Source organism: Chelonia mydas, chromosome 7 (genome assembly GCF_015237465.2).
Source record: "Chelonia mydas isolate rCheMyd1 chromosome 7, rCheMyd1.pri.v2, whole genome shotgun sequence".
NCBI lineage: Eukaryota > Metazoa > Chordata > Testudines > Cheloniidae > Chelonia > Chelonia mydas.
This window is the reverse complement of record NC_057853.1, coordinates 95,411,075-95,431,291: the sequence shown is the minus strand read 5'-3', so window position 1 is coordinate 95,431,291 and position 20,217 is coordinate 95,411,075. Positions and strand designations below refer to the sequence as shown.

At 43.3% G+C, this 20,217-nt stretch overlaps 1 protein-coding gene across 7 annotated transcripts in view; it reads left to right on the top strand.

Annotated features, from left to right (window-relative positions):
- The window catches only part of INPP5A (inositol polyphosphate-5-phosphatase A), a 408,827-nt gene that overhangs the window by 237,082 nt on the left and 151,528 nt on the right, over positions 1-20,217 (top strand). For all 7 annotated transcript variants that reach the window (XM_027819502.3, XM_037905636.2, XM_043552493.1 and 4 more), the window contains one exon: positions 7,252-7,315. In XM_027819502.3, the coding sequence (XP_027675303.1) occupies positions 7,252-7,315 (64 nt within the window). The remainder of the gene's footprint in view (positions 1-7,251; positions 7,316-20,217) is intronic.

The following is a 20,217-nucleotide window of genomic DNA, read 5'->3' as shown; positions in this document are numbered from 1 at the left end:
ATACTATTCAATAGAAGTGGACACAGCAGCAAAATGAGGACAGACACATACATGGAATTAAGCAGCAGGCTGCAACTTTTATTAAACTGTTAGCACAAGGGAGGGGCACTACGCACCCATACTCTCCTATACCAGGCATTTATTAGGTTCCAGCGCGGGGGTTACAAGGCTCCTTATCATATAACCTGTGTCTGGCACCAGGGTTACAGGGCTCCTTGCCATAATCTGTAACTGGCTCCAGGATTATAGGGCTCCTTACCAGATAACCCATAACATGGAGTAGGCTTTCCTCAACCTATCCCCCAGGACTCAGCTCTCTATGAGTCCTATAACCCTTTCTCCTGTGAGGGGGAGAGATGGTGCGGCAGAGTAGTGACATGGACCCACGAGTGCCACAAGGTCTGACCTCAGCCCACAAAGGCCACAAGGTCCCAACGTGTCACGAGCCCAAGGCCCATCACTGAAATCCCAGGCCTTTAACCTCTTGGAACTGTTAATTTTATTCCCCTAACTGCACATGAAACAAGCCATGAGTTGCAGTGAGTAAGGAACACCACCCGAGTACCTCAGTGAGCTACCATGCACGTTCCTGCTTAACCCACTGTGGCTTGCAGGTGCTGCAAGGAAGGCAAAAAACTCCCTGGTCCTCCACCAGTTTGGCCCATGGGAGAAAAAATTCCTTCCTAGTTCCCTAAACAGGTGACCGGCTAGACCCACAGTGTCTGCCAGGCCCGGTTCCAATTCCTAGTTAGGGTGGGTTGCTGGAACAGACCTGAAAGATGCTGTACAGCAGTGGTTCTCAAAGCTGGTCCGCCGCTTGTTCAGGGAAAGCCCCTGGCACGCCGGACCGCTTCGTTAACCTGCCACATTCTCAGGTTCGGCCGATCGCGGCTCCCACTAGCCGCGGTTCGCGCCCCAGGCCAATGTGGGCTGCGAGAAGGGCGGGCAGCAAGTCCTTTGGCCCGCTTTGCTTCCCGCAGCTCCCATTGGCCTGGAGCAGCGAACCGTGGCCAGTGGGAGCTGCGATCAGCCGAGCCTGAGGATGCGGCAGGTAAACAAACCTGTCCGGCGCGCCAGGGGCTTTCTCTGAACAAGCGGCGGACCAGCTTCGAGAACCACTGCTGTACAGGGCCCTTGGCAGGTGCCTCCCTCCCTTGCTATTGGGACTGTCCCCCTGTCACTGCCAGCCCCATCAATTTCTCTCACCCATTGATGCAGGTGGGTGACATTTTAAGTATATCACAATTTGGCACCATATAATAAAATTAAATAATATAGGGAAAGATTGTGAGACCCCTACTCACACCAAGTAATACTTTACTCCAAAAATGGCCACACTTGCTCCAATGGGATTATTTGTGAGTAAGGATATCAGAGTCCGGACCACGGTTTCGAGATATAGTTGCAAACTAATGTCGGACTGCTGTCCCCATTTTCGGCCAACCTCACGTCAACTTAATTTTACAGAAAATATTCTGAAAATAAATTGTTTGAGTGGTGATATTTGTTTGATGCCATTCCTTAAGAGCAGCATTGCTTTTTATTTTATATTATTTATTTGTAATTAAGATTAGCGAAGAGATTTTCATGTGTGATTTAGCTGCACTCCAAATACAGCTAGAATGGGTTTCATGTGATTCTGGGTAGGGATTTTATCTACATGAATGAGGGAGGTAAGATAAACCCTTCTATACAAGCAAAAAAACTCAATAAGCATATTACTGTTTAAGAGTAATCTCCCGGGGTTTTAAAAAGCCAAAGGCCAGAATATAATCAAAGTTTAGCCATGAGGTAGCATCTCCTTTTTATTAATTGCTAATATAATTCCATTAAGTTAAGAAATTAAATAGCAGATGTCAGCCTTTTTTTTTTATATATATATATCTTGTATCAGAATGTTTTTTTCCTGGCAATCTGTCCTTGTTGCAGAATAGTTAACCTTGAGTCCTGTACAAGAATGTCTCCTGCTTTTTCTTATTTGCCACCTCCATTAAAAAAAAAAAACCCAACTCTGGAGCAGGTTGCCTGGGTCACAAGGAAGTGTACTCATCAATTAAATGTGTGACAGTGTTTTCCGTTGGATGAACTAATATGTCAAGGAGATGGGCAGGACCTCATGTTTGTGCTTTTGACAAATCAGCAAATGTTTAATCTCTAAATGTGCAGCTTCTCATAAATAATGCAGCAATCACTGAGCCAAAACACTACTCTGCCAGGAAGGTATCTCAGTCAGAGAAGTAAAAAGGCAAAATAAAACTAAATCATCCTATTTGTTTGGTTCTCTTAAACTTGTCATTAAGACTTCGTGTAATGGCAAGGATTCTTGTTTTTTTCAGCTGAACTGCTTCTATTTAACTTAGCCAAGAAATTTGAAAATTCATCAAGGAACTCCTGAACTTTGGGGGGGAAATAGAATTAATAGATTTTATAAATGCAGATTTATATTTTTTTTCTTGATATTTCATGGACTGCTAATGTGTCTTCAACCCCCAATCACTAACTAGAAGAAGACAAATTACAGAAATGGGGAAAAGTTAAAAAAAATTAAAAAACCACCACTGTGGGTTAAATTCTGGCCCCAGTAAAGTCAGTGGCAAAACTATTATTGACTTAAAGGAGGACAATTTTGTTTCTTTCTCTCTCATATATATACATGATTATGCACCCAACAATATGTTAAAAGAATGCTAAGGTTGCAAATCCAGGCACTCAGAAGTTAGGAAATGCCAGAATTAAGATTGTACCTTAATTCAGCTCCCCTGTGTATGCATTATGATAGTCTTTAATTACATGAGCAAATACTGTCATTTCCATGGACCTCTGCTTCATCCATTGGCTCACTTGAATGGGTTCACTATTGAATTCATTTTTTCTATTTATCCTTTATTCTTTACAAACATTAATGAATTTGACCTGACAACATCCTGTTAGGAGAGGTGGTATTACTATCCCCATTCTATATATTTCACTTTATATGCTCAGAGCAGCACTTCCATTATCTCACTTGCAGTTCTGAGTGCTCAGCACTTCTGCAACTCAGACCCAAGATGTCTAAACTTGGGGCCTCAGAAAATGGAGAACATGTATGTTCTTATAACAGAAAGTCATGGGAAGCTTTAACAGTACTTGTTGCTGTCTGTGCCACCTATAAATATGCAACTGTATGTCTATCCTTAACATTTTCTCTAGAAGATGGACCACTGGGGGTACAAAGCCTCATTAACGATGATTAATAACGAATAATCAAATTCTTAATGCCTGAGCTCAAATTCTGCCTTTTACAGACTGCTAGGCTTGGTTTAGCCAGTTTTGGTCAGGCCTCTTGGGAACCCTCTTACCCTCAATAGTCTTTTCAGTTTTCCTTTTGTCATGAACTATGAATTATGGACAGGGACCCAGACTTTCTGTCCCAATCTCTATTCAGGACAGCACTTAAGCACACAATTAAGTCCCATAATTAAGCAATAATGTGCTTTCCTGAATTGAGACCTCATGCACTTATGGACATGTTTAACGTGAAGCACGTGCTTAAGTGCTGTTGTGAATAAGGATGCTTTCCTTAATCCATGGCCAAAATGCCTTGCAGGGTAGGGATGGATTTTAGCATGTCCTTAAGTGTTTTGCTTTGCTTTGCTTTGCTGAATAGGGGCCTATGTGCTTTGCTGAAAAGGAATGGGAATACTGGTATGTTTATTTGCTTAGCTGAATCATAGACTACTTATTGTGACTGTTGGAGCATGGGAGTTCAGTAGTTGATGTAGCCTGTAATGTTTCAAAAGAGCCAAAGGAAGGTAGGCATGCAGCTCACAGTGAATTCCAGTGTGATTTGGACACTTAACTCCCTTAGTGTCCTTTGAAAATCCCAACCCTAGAGAATATTTTTTGGCACAATGATATGTATATAATGGTAATTAAAAACAAAAAGCTCTTAATGAAAGAGGATAGATTATAAAACTAGGCCAGGATTAGAAGCACAGAATTTTGAGTATGGCAAAGCAAACCTAATCTGGAGAATTAACTTTCTTCCCCCAGTGTTTGCTTGAGTTATTCAGCCTTGTTTTACTGTTACCTCATACATCAATCTCTTTAAATAGCTAGGAGACTTCCTGCATGTTGATGAAGAGAAGCTTTGCACAATCAACAGGTTTCATTCCCTATAAAAACTCTCTATTTTGAAACAAAATTCTGAAGTTAGTTCCAGCAGCAGATTAGTTGAATTTTGCTTGAGCCAGGTCAGTTTACACCTTTCTTGCATCCTATGCTTCTAAAAAGATGACCAAGTTTTGCTCCAGTTACACAAAGTCTAAGATCACTGGGACTGACATTACTTGTGTATTATATTTGGCAAAATGCTCTTTGGAGTGTGGCGGACAACTTTTACTAGTTTGTAAGTAGCAGAACGACTTGATAACTGAGAAATTAGCTTTCAGTGCTCCTCAAATTATAGCATTCTGGCAACCAGAGATTTATGGGAAGCTGAATTATGTTGTGGGTGATATTATCCTTAGTAATATTCTCAGACAATTGATACAGTTAACGGCCCCTAGAAATACCTGTCACACTGGTACCGTATTTTACTGTTTTAGTAATCTATATATACTTTAAAAATTAATAAAATTAAGTATGGTCTTTATGCAAATGACAATGTTACTGTAAATATTAGCATGGAATAGCATGCAATCATCTGTATACAATGGTTGTTATTACTGAAACATTCAATAATAGAAAAGAGCTGTACAAGCACAAACTAATCTTTACAACACTCCTGTGAGATACGTATTTATTACCCCTTGACAGTTCTCGGGGTGCCCAGGACTCTGAGTCACCTTGTTCCACCCCTGCCTCCAGCAAGAGGGAGGCTTGCTTGTGCTTAACTGGGTGCCCAGTCCCTGACAGCTTCCGGCTATGAGCCACCCAAACAATCTCCTACGGCCTATGCCAGTCTTTATTTTCCCTTGAAGGTTAAGAATAGATGCACCCCAGTCCCTGAGCGAACCCCTTTGAAGCATTCCCCTGTAGTGTTTAGCCCCTCATCCCCTGAACACTCACAGTAATACCAGGTATGTTGTCCCCAGGGGAATAGTGTACTCACCAACTTGAATGATTCAACTCAGGATTAGCTTGTTGTCTAATACCACAACACTCAGATATATTTATAGTGAAAGATTTATCAGTTTATTACCAAAGATCAAGATTCAAGAGATAGTGAGTAAAAATAATGGAAACAGAAGGGTTACATATAAAACAACATCAGTACACACTTTCTAGAGACTAAACTTAACAGGCTAACCTCCTGTCTAGAGCAATCTTCTTTCACCCAAAACCTTTTTCAATGCTTCAGTCAAGTTGTAATCCAGTTTTCATTAAGGTAAATGCACTGTTCATTTTCCTACTAGGTGCAAAATAACAAGCTGTTTTCTTTGTCCCCCAGTTATAGCCCAGTAAACCTTTGACATGCACCCCCCAGATAAGGCTTCTTTCCCCCTGCTGTTCTTCTCTTCCTGTTAAATCTCACAATCCTTCACCTTCATTTTGCTCAGACTGGTGATTGTTAATGAGATAATACTCAATTTACATTTCAACAGATAGATGGAGAAACATCTCTGGTCTGGTAGGAAACCAGTTTTCACCTCTGTTAACACCTTCATACAAACTATAAGAACATATTTCCATCATATATACATAACTCCTACATAGTATAGTACGTACATGTTCAACTATATTCATAACCAGTGGTGCTGGCTTTCATTTAAGACCCCACATGATATTCTTTATGGATAAATACTATGAAAGTGGTGAGCTAGGTGTAGTGAGTTTGTTAGGTCTGTTAGAAGTTGCTGTTGCAGTGAACCCTTTGCCATCAGGCACCAATGGGCCTGTCTGCCACATTCCCATTCTACAGATGGGAAATTATTACAAAGAGGAAGTGTGATTTGCTCTGCACTATCCAGTGGAAAATGGCTAATCTAGGATTAGATTTTAGGACTCCCGCCACTGTGTATCATTCCTGCAGTCCACGCTGCATCCAAAAACATTTGTTTTGCCCTGTAACTGAGGCAGAAACTGTTTGGCAGACTCTTGCAAGGATGCAGTCATTGATGGACCTGCAATCCAGAGGAATAATAAAGTAGACTATATCGGGATTATTTCAATGGCAGATGAAGGTGCTTAGCACCGCCCCGAGGAGAGCTCTTAATACGTTTATTTCTGAATGTGTGATGTACTTATTAAGCTGTTTTTTAAAATCACTAATTAAGTCTGTTTGATATTTTTAAAGTATATTAACTATTTGTGTCCTTAGCAACTTTAGGGTATGTCTATGATAGAAATGTAAATCAACCTATATTAGATCCATTTACAGTCACTGCAGTAATTACTGTGGTGCTGCATGTCCACACTACCCTCCTTGGGTCAGTGGTATGCATCCTCACCAGGAGCACTTCCACCAACCTAAGAAGGGCAGTGTGAAGAGATTGGTCTCTCAGCTCCGTGGGCAGCCTCGTGCCAGGAGCCTGGCTGCCCCACAGGCTCCCGGGCTCCAGAGGGGCTGCCCCCTCCCCTCCTCTCCCCATTCCCTGGCCGGGAGCAGAGTCCCAAGCTGCTTGGGCTTTTTCCCCCAGTTTCTCTTCCTGGCTCCCAGCTGGAAGCAGGGTATGAAGCTGCTAGGGGTTCTAGTGGGGGTAAGGGGAGCTGCCAGTTTCCCGCAACTCCCATTGGCTGGGAACAGTGAACCACGGCCACTGGGAGCTGTGGGGGGCCATGTATGCGGATGGTCAATGTAAACAAACTGTCTCATGGCCCACCAACGCATTACCCTGATGGGCTGCAGGTTGCCCACCACTGCCCTAACTACACCAACATAAGCCTGACACCTCTCAGGAAGATGGTGTAGTTATGTCTGTGCAGAAGGACACTTACATTGGTGGGAGCAAGGCTGTAGAGTAGACACGACATAATTAGGTGGACATAAGCTGTCTTATGTTGACCTAACTGTGTAGTCTAGACCAGACCTAGGTAAACTGCTAATGGCCTTCATTATAGCTGCTTATTAAACTTAAAAGAAACAAATAAATAAAGAACTCAATTATTTTCATGTGATTTACTGAAAATGTTTTACTTATCAAATGTAGTATTTTTAATTACTGATATTTAATTTCTTTTATTTTTTGCATTTGAAAAGCTGTATCACAATTTTGTTTTTTACTAAAAGCAGACTATTCTTATTGCTATTTATTTTTTGTTTTTCTACAGGCTCTAGGAAGCTTTTACTTCCTTCATGAATCCTTGAAAAACATCTACCAGTTTGATTTTAAAGGTAAGCGCAGAAATTAAAAGTCAGTAATTGTCAAAGACTTCTCACCATTTTTCATATCAGGAAAAATCTAGGGCTTTCTTTAATCCGAATCCATGTGGTTGGACCCTTCGAGCCTTATACAGAGCCCCACTGACTTCAGAAGAACTCCACATGGGTGCAGAGGTCCGTCAGTGCAGATCAGTTGCAGGAGCAGGACGTTAAATGGCAGGCAGTGGTAATTGCCTTACAAAAATTGTGGCAGAATTTTGTTTAGCACTTACGAATAATGTGGGTCAGTGGGAAGAACAGATTGACAAAGCCAGACGAGTACCCACAAGTCACCTACTACAGGACAGGCCCAACAAAGAAAGTAACAGAACGCCACTAGCCGTCACCTTCAGTCCCCAACTAAAACCTCTCCAGTGCATCATCAAGGATCTATAACCTATCCTGAAGGCCGACCCATCACTCTCACAGATCTTGGGAGACAGGCCAGTCCTTGCTTACAGACAGCCCCCCAACCTGAAGCAAATACTCACCAGCAACCACACAACAAAAACACTAACGCAGGAAGCTATCATTGCAACAAAGCCCGTTGCCAACTGTGTCCACATATCTATTCAGGGGACACCATCATAGGGCCTAATCACATCAGCCACGCTATCAGAGGCTCGTTCACCTGCACATCCACCAATGTGATATATGTCATCAGGTGCCAGCAATGCCCCTCTGCCATGTACATTGGCCAAACCGGACAGTCTCTATGTAAAAGAATAAAGGGACACAAATCAGACATCAAGAATTATAACATTCAAAAACCAGTCAGAGAACACTTCAATCTCTTTGGTCACTCGATTACAGACCTAAAAGTCGCAATATTACAACAAAAAAACTTCAAAAAGAGACTCCAACGAGAGACTGCTGAATTGGAATTAATTTGCAAACTGGACACCATTAAATTAGGCTTGAATAAAGACTGGGAGTGGATGTGTCATTTCACAAAGTAAAACTATTTCCCCACATTTATTTTTCCCCCCTACTTTTCCTCAGACGTTCTTGTCAACTGCTGGAAATGGCCCATCTTGATTATCACTACAAAAGGTTTTTTTCTTTCCTGCTGGTATTAGCTCACCTTAACTGATCACTCTGGTTACAGTGTGTATGATAACGCCCATTGTTTCATGTTCTCTGTGTATATAAAATCGTCATACTGTATTTTCCATTGCATGCATCCGATGAAATGGGCTGTAGTCTGTTAGTCTCTAAGGTGCCACAAGTACTCCTTTTCTTTTTAGTGGGAAGAGTGTCATTTTTTTTAACAATAGACTCTGCCTTCATGTGGCAAATTTTTGTAAATCTCAGAAGTTTTAATAATTTGATATGATACTTCTAATATTTAAGTCAGTGTATGTAATCACTTCCTGGCTGAAGTTACTTCTAATGCTTCTTTAAAGTGGATATGCAAACAGATTATTTAAAATTTACATTATTTTTAGTTGTGCACTGTCTGCATTTAGGTCATTGAGCTGGATCAAATTAATTCTACATCTTGCATCACATTAATTTGAAACATCACTGAAGCTGTGATAATTATGGAGTGAACTAATTGTCTCAATTGTACAGATTCATTAATTTTGTTCTCAGAAGAGACAGATTGCCTCTGTTCATGTAATTGAGGGTATAGGGTCTTCCCTTGGTGAAATATTTGAATAGCAGTTCTGTAGATATTGCAATTTGAGGTTTAGCCAACATAAATCCTTCTACTCATCATCTTTTCTGATGCCCAAGGAAAATTTCAAATATTCTGTCAGTGCCTCTTCATATTTTATTTCTGAAAGAGAACATTGTAAAATGCAATAGTGATGAAGGAACTTTTAATGAGAGGTCAGCTTGTGCTTCCAGCCATTCTCCCCACCTCAAACAGTTTAATAGACATGGAGCAATAATGTGGAGTGTTCTGATTCAAATGAACTGGGAGCAGGACTGCTATGTGAGAGAAATTCTCAATATACTGCACAGGAAGCCAGGTGCACAACTTTCGTTAATGATACCTGGGATTGTGCTCCTTACTACCTCAATCGCCACACTGAACATTTAGCCCCTGGTCTGATCTACTGTATTTTTGAGGGAAAGTGAATAAACCTATGAAACTTACATTTATATTGTGAGATGACAGCAGTCACAACTATTTATTCATTTTTCTATGTGTTTGGGCTTTGTGCATCAGTAGTATGTGAACTGTATCTGCCAGCTGATTCAGAGCCTGCAGTTTCGTCGCACCAGCAGTACAGAACTAGAGCTTTAGCTCTCAGTTCCAGTTAAACCTCCCTCCCTCCGGTCATAGATCAAAGATGTCCAGCTCTAATGACATCTGGCGGAGTGAAGTGACATCTACACCAGGGAAGAGGGGCTGTTTGGATTTATTCACAGCTGATTGACAGCTTATTTGCTGTTGTAGAGCCTTGAAAGGAAGGAAAGAGAGTGAGTGAGTGTCTGTGTGTGTGTGTGTGTGTGTGTGTGTGTGTGTGTGTGTGAGAAAGAGAGAGAGAGAGAGGAAAAAATGGTTACAATGTAAGGAGAAATCAAAAGAAAGATAACCAATATAAAAGTAAATAGATACTGGTTGTGCCAGCTAGAAGGAAGGTACCCTTAGATGCTCAATGCTTCATTTGTCCAGTTCAAACATGAATCAGCTGTCTCTCTGCATCCTTCCAGCCACACAACATCAAGCTGTGATCTAGTTGAATCTCAAACATCCCCTGACAATGAGTTCCACAGGTTGACTATGCACTGTGTGAAGAAGTACTTCCTTATGTTTATTTTAAACCTGTTGTCTGTTAATTTCATTGGGTGACCCCTGGTTCTTGTGTTAAGTGAAGAAGTAAATAACACTTCCTTATTTACTTTCTCCACACCATTCATGATTTTATAGACCTCTATCATAAACCCCCTCCTCCAGTCGTCTCTTTTCTAAGCTGAACAGAAGCATCTCTTCATACAGAAGCTTTTCCACACCTCTAATCATTTTTGTTGCCCTTTTCTGACCAGTATTCAAGGTGTGGGTGGAGCATGGGTTTATTATAGTGGCATTCTGATATTATTGTCTTATCTCTCTCTTTCCTAATGGTTCTTAACAGAAAACTGCTGCTGTACATTGAGCAGATTTTTTCAGAGAACTATCCACCGTGATTCCAAGATCTTTCTTGAGTGGTAAAAGTGAATTTAGTATTTATAGTTGGGATTATGTTTTCAAGTGTGCATTACTTTGCATTTATCAACCCTGAATTTCATAGTCACCCAGTGTAGTGAGATCCCTTTGTAAATCTTTGCAGTCAGCTTTGGACATAACTATCTTGAGTAATTTTGTAGCTTCTGCAAACTTTGCCACCTCACTTTTTACCCCCTTTTTCCAGTTCATTCATGAATATGCTGAACAGCACTGGTCCCAGTACAGATTCCGGGAGGACCCCACTGTTTAACCTCTCTCCCGTTTAACCTCTCCGACCATTTATTCCTCCTTTTGTTTCCTATCTTTTAACCAGTCACTGATCCATGAGAGGACCTTCCTTCTTATTCCATGACTGCCTACTTTGCTTAAGACCCTTTGATGAGGGACCTTGTCAAAGGCTTTCTGAAAGTCCAAGTACACTATATCTAGGACCCTACCAAATTCAAATTTGATCAATTTCACGGTCATAGGATTTTAAAAATAGTAAATGTCATTATTTAAATCTATTTTAATTCTATTTAAATCTGAAATTTCACAGAGTTGTAATTGTAGGGGTCCTGACCCAAAAAGGAGTTGGCAGGGGGAGGGGTCCACAAGGTTATTGTAGGGGGGATTGCGGTACTGCTGCCCTTACTTCTGCACTGCTGCTGGTGGTGGTGGTGCTGCCTTCAGAGCTGGGCAGCTGGAGAGCGGCAGCTGTTGGCTGGGAGCCCAGCTCTCAAGGCAGAGCCACTGCCAGCAGCAGTGCAGAAGTAAGGATGGCATGGTATGGTATTGCCCCCCTTACTTCTGCGCTGTTGCAAGCAGGGTGCTGCCTTCAGAGCTGGGTGCCCAGCCAACAGCCACACTCTCTAGCCACTGAACTCTGAAGGCAGCGGAGAAGTAAAGGTGGCAATACCATGACCCCCTTAAAATAACATTGTGACCCCTGTGCAACTCCCTTTTGGGTCAGGACCCCCAATTTGAGAAATGCTGGTCTCCCCTATGAAATCTGTATAGTATAGGGTAAATGCACACAAAACACCAGATTTCATGGTCCTTTTTTCATGGCCGTGAATTTGGTAGGGTCCTAACTATATGCACTGAATCACCTTGTCCACAAGTTTGTTGACCTCCTCAATGAATGCTAATAAGTTGTGAGGCATGATTTTCCTTTACAAAATCTGTTGACTCTTCCTCAGAATATTCTGTTCATCTATCTGTCTCATAATTCTGTTCTTTACTATAGTTTCAACCAGTTCTGCTGGTACTGAAGTAGTATTTCCTGGCCTCTAATTGCCAGGATTTCCCCTGAAACCTTTTTTAAAAATAGGTGGTACATTAGCTATTTTCCAGTCACCGGATACATAGGCTGATTTAAGCAATAAGATATGTACCACAGTTTGTAGTTTTGCAGTTTCATATTTGAGTTCTTTCAAAACTCTTGGGTGAATACCATCTGGTCCTGGTGACTTATTACTGTTAAATTTATCAGCTTATTCCAAACCCTTGTCTACTGGCACCTTCGTCTGGAGACAGTTCCTTTGGTTTGTCACCTGAAAAAAATAGCTCAAGTATGGGAATCTCCCTCACATCCTCTGTAATAAGGACCAATGCAAAGAATTCATTTAGCTTCTCCGCAACAGCCTTATCTTCCTTGAATGCTCTTTCATTCAGTGATCCCACTGATTGTTTGGCAGGCTTCCTGCTTCTGATGTACTTAAAAAAAATTGCTGTTAGTTTTTGTGTCTTTGCTAATTGTTCTTTAAAATCTTTTTTGGCCTGCCTAATTATACTTATACACTCGACTTGCCAGAGTTTTTGTTCCTCTCTATTTTCCTCGGTAGGACTTGGCAGGAGGGTTAGCTCAGTGATTTGACCATTGGCCTGTTAAACCCAGGGTTGTGAGTTTCCTCCTTGAGGGGGCCATTTCGGGGTCTGGGGCAAAAATTGGGGATTGGTCCTTCTTTGAGCAAGGAGTTGGACTAGATGACCTCCTGAGGTGCCTTCCCACCCCGATATTCTATGATTCTATTCTGTGGTTTGACATCCAATTTTTAAAAGATTTCTTTTGTCTCTTCCTGCCTCTTTTACTCTGTGGTTTAGCAATGGTGGCACTTTTTTTTTTTTTTTTGGTCCCCTTACTGTTTTTTTTAACTTGGGGTATTCACATAGTTTGAGCCTCTGTTATGGTGTTTTTAAAAAGGTTCCAGGCAACTTGCAGACATTTTACTCTTGTGACTGTTCCGTTTAATTTCCATTTGACTACACTCCTCATTTTTGTGTGGCTCCGCTTTTTGAAGTTAAATGCTACTGTGGTGGGTTTCTTTAGTATTTCCCTACTACAAGGATGTTAAATTTAAGTATATTGTGGTCACTATTACTGTGCAGTTCAGCTATATTCACCTTTTGGACCAGATCCTCTGTGCCACTTAGGCCTAAATCAAGAATTACCTCTCCCTTTGTGGGTTCCAGGACTAGCTGCTCCAAGACGTAGTCATTAATGGTGTTGAGAAATTTTGTCTCTGCATCCCATCCTGAGGTGACAGGTTCCCACTCAATATGGGGACAGTTGAAATCCCCCAGTGTTATTGAGTTTTCTATTTTTATAGCCTCTCTAATCTCCCTGAGCATTTCACAGTCACCATCCTGGTCAGGTGGTCGTAGTATATTCGTATTGCTATAGCCTTATTATTCAAGCATGGAATTTCTACTCATAGAGATTCTGTGGTACAGTTTGAATTATTTAAGATTTTTACTATAGTTGACTCTGCTTTCTTTCACATGTAATGCCACTCCCACACCAGCGGGAGCTACTCTGTCATTCCTGTATATTTTGTACCCTGGTATTACCATGTCCCATTTATTATCATTGTTCCTAATAAACCTAAATCACTCCCCAAGTCACCATCATCTCATCTTTGCATTGAGACCCTGCAGTTCTGCCTGTTTGGTTGGCTCTCTGTGTGGAACAAACCATTTCAGAGAATGCTACCATGGAGGTCCTAGACTTTAATCTCTTAGCTAGCAGCCTAAATTTGGCTTCCAGGACCTTTTCCCTATGTCACTGGTACCTACATGTACCATGACCCCGGGTCCTCCTCAGCACTGCACATACATCTGTTGAGTTGTCTTGAGAAGTCCGCAACCTTTGCATCCAGCAGGCAATTCACTAGGCGATTCTGCTGGTCATCACAAACCCAACTGTCTATATTTCTAATAATCAAATCCCATATTACTGTTACCTGTGTCTTCCTAATAACAGGGCTCCCTGCTCCAGAGAAGAATCATCAGTGTGAGAGAATACTATGACATCATCTGGAAGGAGAGTCTCAACTATGGGATTGTTTCCCTCAACTCCAGCTTGATGTTCTCCTTCCAAAACTTTCATCCTCCTCAACAGCACCGAGGCTGTCAGATGTGGGGTGGGACTGCTCTACTGTGTCTTCAAAAATCTCATCTGTGTACCTCTCTGTCTCCCTTAGCTCCTCCAGTTCAGCCAGCCTGGCCTCAAGAGCCTGTACCTGGTCTCTGAGGGCATGAGCTGCTTGCAGCAAATGCACACACATGCCACCTGCCCACAAAGCAGGTAATCCATACATGCTGCATTCAGTGCAATAACCTGGATAGCCCCCACTCTGCTGCTTGACTTCTACCTGCATTCTTTTTACTCTTGCAGGGGTGTGTGTTTGTTCTGTGTGTGTGTGGGCTGGGGGGGGATGATTGGCTTAAGTTTGCAGAATGTTTATTAGGTGTATCTGGCTCTCCTGCTCCCTCTCTAAACACCCTTGCTAAACTCCCCCTTTTTGCTGCTTCCATTCACTAACTCCTCTGGTTGCTTACATGTTTGTCTCCATTTTTCACCTTTCCTGGGCCATGTGACCTGAGGATGAAAACTCTTAACACTTTTAGAATTAAAATCTTGACAGCCAAAGCTGATATGTGATCTCCCACCACATGAAAGGCATTGGATTTTTTATGATGAATAGAACCCTAAAAAATTAGCTTATATTTTACACATATTCAAATACACCAAAAAGAGGGTTTGCTGACAGACACATAAGGCCTGATTCTGATCTAGCGCTCACCAATTTTACCCTGTCATAACTTTGAATTCTTCAGTGGAGTTACTCCCAGTTTACACTGGTATAAGATCAGAATCAAGCCTATAGCCCATAAAACTTTTTCTTCTTTGAGTGATTGCACATGTCTATCCCAGTGTAGATGTTTGTGTGCTCCAGTACACAGTTCTCGGATAGTTGCTGCCCTTAGCAGCACTTGTCAGGGTAGCTTGAGCACCCTCTGCTGTCTCACACGCCTCACAGAGGCATAAATGACTGAACCACCCTAGACCCTCCTCAGTTCCTTCCTACCACCCATGACGGTTGTTGGAGCTCCCTATCCTTGCATCTGCCAGTCTTTTCATCTAGTCAAGCTGGTCTATCCCGTTCTTGCTTCTGTTCAGCATATGCTGGACTACCTTTGCATCTGAAACATCAAGGATTAGTGATTAGCTCAATTAGGGTACACCTAGCAACTATTTCCACATTGCATCTTCTGGTGGATAACTGCTCTCTTTTTTCAAACCCATTAGTCACAAGATTTTTAATTTTAATTGTAGCTCACGAAAGCTTATGCTCAAATAAATTGGTTAGTTTCTAAGGTGCCACAAGTACTCCTTTTCTTTTTGCGAATACAGACTAACACGGCTGTTACTCTGAAGATTTTTAAAGGGTTTGAACAGGATGTTTCTACATTTTGAGTCCTGTTCCACCCTGGAGCCTGAATTTAGTCTTATCAAAGCTGCCCCCTTTGAGCCTCTAGCAGCTTGCTGTCTGTTACACCTTTCAATGAAGGTAGCATTTTTAATAGCCATTATATTGACCAGGAGAGTAGTGGAGTTGGGGGCATTAGTATCACATCCTCCATATACAGTTTTTTACACAGATAAAGTCTACCTTCGTCCCATCTAAGGTTATTTATGAAAATGGCCTTCGCTTTTCGTATAAATTAGCCAATCTACTTATTGACCTTCTTCCCAAAACCTCATGGTAGCAAGGGAAAGGAGTCACTATTCACTCTAGATATTAGAAGAGTGTTAGCATTTTGTCTGGAGGGGACTAAGCCTTTCAGATCATCGTCTCAATTGTTTATCACATTTGCAGACAGAATCAAGGGCTATCTGGTTTCCACACAGAGGATTTCAGCACAGATATCCAGCTGTGTTCACCTGTGTTACCAGTTAGCTAATGCAGAGCCACTGATAGAATATTGGGTTATTCAACTAGATCTCAAGTGGCTTGTGCAGCATTTCTGGTTCATGTATCAATATAAGACATTTACAAAGCGGCAACCTGCTCATCATGTCACACATTTGCTTCGCACTACATACTCTCTCATCAATCGAGAGATGCTGCTGCATTTGGACAAGTGATTCTCTATTCCATGTTCAAATAGACTCTGGTCCTGCCTCCAAATAGAACTGCTAGTGAGTCACCGGCAGTGGACTGGACATGTGCAGTCACTCAAACAAGAACATAAATGGTTAAACTTTTCTGTAACTGTTCTTCAAAATGTGTTGTACACGTCCATTCGACGACTCACCCTCCTTCCCTTCTCTATCAGAGTTGTTCCGGTAGGAAGGAACTAAAGGCAGTCTGGGGTGGCTCAACCCTTTATGCCTGCGCGAGGCACCAAAGGGTGCTCAAGCCACCCCAACAGGTACTGCTCAGGGTAAAAATCTCTGTTAGCTGTGCACTGGAGCACACAAACACCTCCAGTGGAATAGACTTGTGCAATACATCTCAAAGAACAACAGTTACAGAAAGGTTAATAACCTTTTTTTTTTTTCCACCTGAAAGGATATGAGAAGGCACATCCTCCTATGCTAAGGCTGCTTCTCAATGCCTGTGTAAATGACAAACTATTACTAGTTTACATTTGGCCTTGATCACAGGGTAGGTTGATAATAAAGCACCCCTTTTGCCAAAATGGTACAGTTTACCAGTTAATATTCACTCACGTTGTCTCAGCAAAAGCCTTCAGTTTTCCCAGAACAGAAATTACTCCTGGCTGTGTTTTATATATGCTGCCAAAAATGTTTTCTATGTCTTGAATGACATCAGGATCTTTTTGCTGAGATTGTCAAACTCACTGAAAGAAGATACATCCATCCATGATCTACTTAGAATGATGCCACATTCGTTTATCAGGATGTTTATTTAGTCCTCCTGTGAGAGCCAAATTTTAAAAGTGATAGGAAAAAAATCAAATCTTCTGTATGTGCCAAAGATATATTGGTAGCTTACGGTAAATGCTTCGTGATTATAGATACTACTTCATCTGGATAATTTACAGTGATTAATTTTTATGTTTGGGGTTTAACCAAACATTCAGTGAGAGTGGACAGCTCAGGATGTTTAGAAATAGTATATCCAGAGTCCTCCTTTTCTGGGTGGCAAGTTTGAAATCCAGTCCAACTTGGTAGTTATGAAAACTTGATGCCACCTAATAGTGTCTATCTGACATCTGCCCTGTGTCCGTCTTCCGCAGTTGACAGTAATTGGCTGTAATCAGCAGAGTGGCCAAGACTTAATGGACACAGAAACTGAACTACTCTTGGAGTGTATGTTCCTATGGGTGCTCCATCATAGGATGAGCGCGCACCTGTGCACTCTCGACCGGAGACTGTAAAGCAGTGTCTGCAAGCCTGCACCTGTGCAGAGCAGCTCTTCATGCTCCCACTCGAGGCCGTACAGGGAGGCACAGGCCCGCCACCACTCAGTTACTTCTCAGCCACCTGTGGCTTGAGACGGAGTGCATGGTGTCCGCTGTTCTACCACTTCCCACCCTCTCTCACTTATTGTAAATTTCTCTTTTTATTTAGTTACGTTCTTATTTTCATTTTTATTAATTGCTTCCACCGACCTCCCCACCCTTTCGGGGTTTTAGTGCTTCAGCACACCAGGTTATGCTGAAGACCCTGGAGCTTAAGCCCTGCCAGACTTTCTACACAGGTCTTTTCCACAGAGCAACAGGCTTTCTAGCTGTTACTAGTATTTGGAGACATCCTGTCATAGTGCACAATCTATTTGGGATTTAAAGGTAGGACAAGAAACGACAGAGAAGCTAGGTTGAAGTTCCTCTTAATGGAATGCTCCCTAACTCCAGCAGGGTTCTCTTTGCCACTCCCCGTACATCTGCCTCAACAACTCACCCTACCCTGGTGACAGCTGGAGCCGCAGCAGCAGCTCCAGAGGCTAAGACTTCGAAGAAAAGAAGCCTTTCCCCCTAACAAGGGAAACAAAGAAGTGAAATAGGTCACCCCATAAATCTCTCTCCCGGGAGACCTTGCATCCCCTCAGGAGTACTGCTGAAGCACCGACTGAAATCAGTACCAACATAAGAAGTTGTCTGTGGAGAAGTCTTCCACCCACAGGGTGGCTCCTACCTCAGTACTGTTTGACACTTCGCGGCACCATGATGTACACAGGGCTTCTTCCTGCACTCCAGTACTAGCATCTTCCTACAGCTCTGAGGTCAGAGAAGATGGCCCATCAGCCTCTCCGGTACCACATGCACAGACTCCTCCTCGATACCAATCCCAGTTCCAGCACCGACTCAAGCTATGATCATATGCTATCATAGCTCTCCCCTCCTTTTCACTGAAGAACTGTCTTGTTTTGGATGAACTGGAGTCTCCCCTAAAAAGGAAATTTACCGGAGCCCCCATCCTGCTACCACTCCATCAACTATAACCTGAATCTCATTCTTCCAACTCTCAGTACCAGCACTGGTGCTTGAGACCATCCCCCTTGTTCGCCCAGGGGATGATACTTCTGACTCTGAGGTCTCGGTACCTACCATCACACCCCTCTGAGCTCATTTACTTACCCACCAGGCCCCATAAGGATCTTTCCTCTATCCCTTTCCTCCTCAGTGGGCTTACTGGAACCTTTGGGGGCACTTTGGTGAACAGTTTTACAGGGTGCCACTAGATATAAAACCCAGCTCCCACTGGTACTGCATCATTCACAGGCACTGACAGACCATCCTCTGGTGCTGTGTGCCCCCTAGGCAGCAAGAGAACTAAAGGGTCCCTTTTCGACCAGGCATTCTGGTCAAAAACCAGGCACCTGGCAACCCTATCTTAGCTCCAGTTTTCTGGACTCCTGAGAGAGGAGCAGAATACTGTTGAAGACCATCTGTTTGAAAGGCCTAAGCCAGAGGTGGGTAAACTACGGCCTGCAGGCCACATGTGCTGTGCCAGTGCTCTGGGCGGTGGGGGTGAGAACTCCTGCCAGGCAGCACAGCAGCGTGGCTGGCTCCGGCTGGGCAGTGCAGCTGCCAGTCCTGCTGCTCTGAGCAGCATGGTAAGGGGGCGGGGAACGGGGGGGTTGAATAAGGGGCAAGAGGTCCCCTTGAGCAGTCAGGGGACAGAGAACAGGGGGGTTTGGATAGGGCAGAGGTTTTGGGGGGGCAGTCAGGGGATGGGGAACAGAGGGGGTTGGATAGGAGTGGGAGTCCTGGGGGACCTGTCAGGGGGCAGGGGTGTGGACAGGGGTCGGGGCAATCAAGGGACAGGAAGCAGGGGGGTTGGATGGGGGTGGGGTCCCTGGGGGGTGGTTAGGGGCGGAGAGTTCCAGGAGGGGGCTGTCGGGGACAAGGAGCTGGGGGGATTGGATGGGTCGGGGATTCTGAGGGGAGCAGTTGGGGGCGGGAAGTGGGAGGGAGTGGATAGGGAGCAGGGGCCAGGCTGTTTGGGGAGGAACAGCATTCCCTACCCAGCCCTCCATACAGTTTTGGAACCCTGATGTGGCCCTCAGGCCAAAAAGTTTGCCCATCCCTGGCCTAAGCTCTTCAGCATGGACACAGACTTTTTGCTCCATACCCTTAAAGATTCAACGGCTATGTCACAATCTCTGGGAATTTGTGTGTCTGGAGCAAAAAGACATTCTAGCAGATCTCAAACTGCATAGTCTTCCACACTGTTCTAGTACCACCACACAGGCTTTTCCCTACACCTTTTGAGCCTCTGAGGAGGAGATCCAAACCTCACAAAAGGGGAATACCCCCTCTGCAGCCACCTAATCTGCATCTCCTTCTAAGAGAGAGTTTTGACAGCTGGATCGAGGGCATAGATCAACCTATTTCCCCAGATTCTCTATTGTACAATTCTACTATTCCCCCTCCCCTCCGCCCCATGCCACCCTTTTTGGAGACAGACTGTCCCACTTCCTACCTGCCGAGAAGCATATCACCTGAGACAAGAGGATACTGGAGGTGGTCAACATGGGATATTCCATCCACTTCCACTCTATCCCCTCCTTCTCCATCTCTCTTCAAGGATTTCCCTCACAGGGAGATCATTAAGCAGGAGATCCAATCTCTCTTGCTCTTGGGGCAATTGAGCCGGTTCCCTCTTTCCCCGAGTTTGTCAGAAGATGGTTCTATTCCAACAATTTCCTAGTCCCCAAGAGTGTGGATACCAATCCTCGATCTCAGAAAACTGAACACCTGTGTCCTTTCACAGCACATCAGGATGGTGATGCTAGCCCCCATAATTCCATGCTTAGATCTGGAAACTGGTTTGTTGCCCTCAACCTCCAGGACACTTACCTTCATGTAGCTATCCACCCCTTCCACAAGCATTTCCTACATTTTGTAATAGGGTCAGATATTAGCAATACTGAGTCTTCCCTTTTGGGCTCTGCAT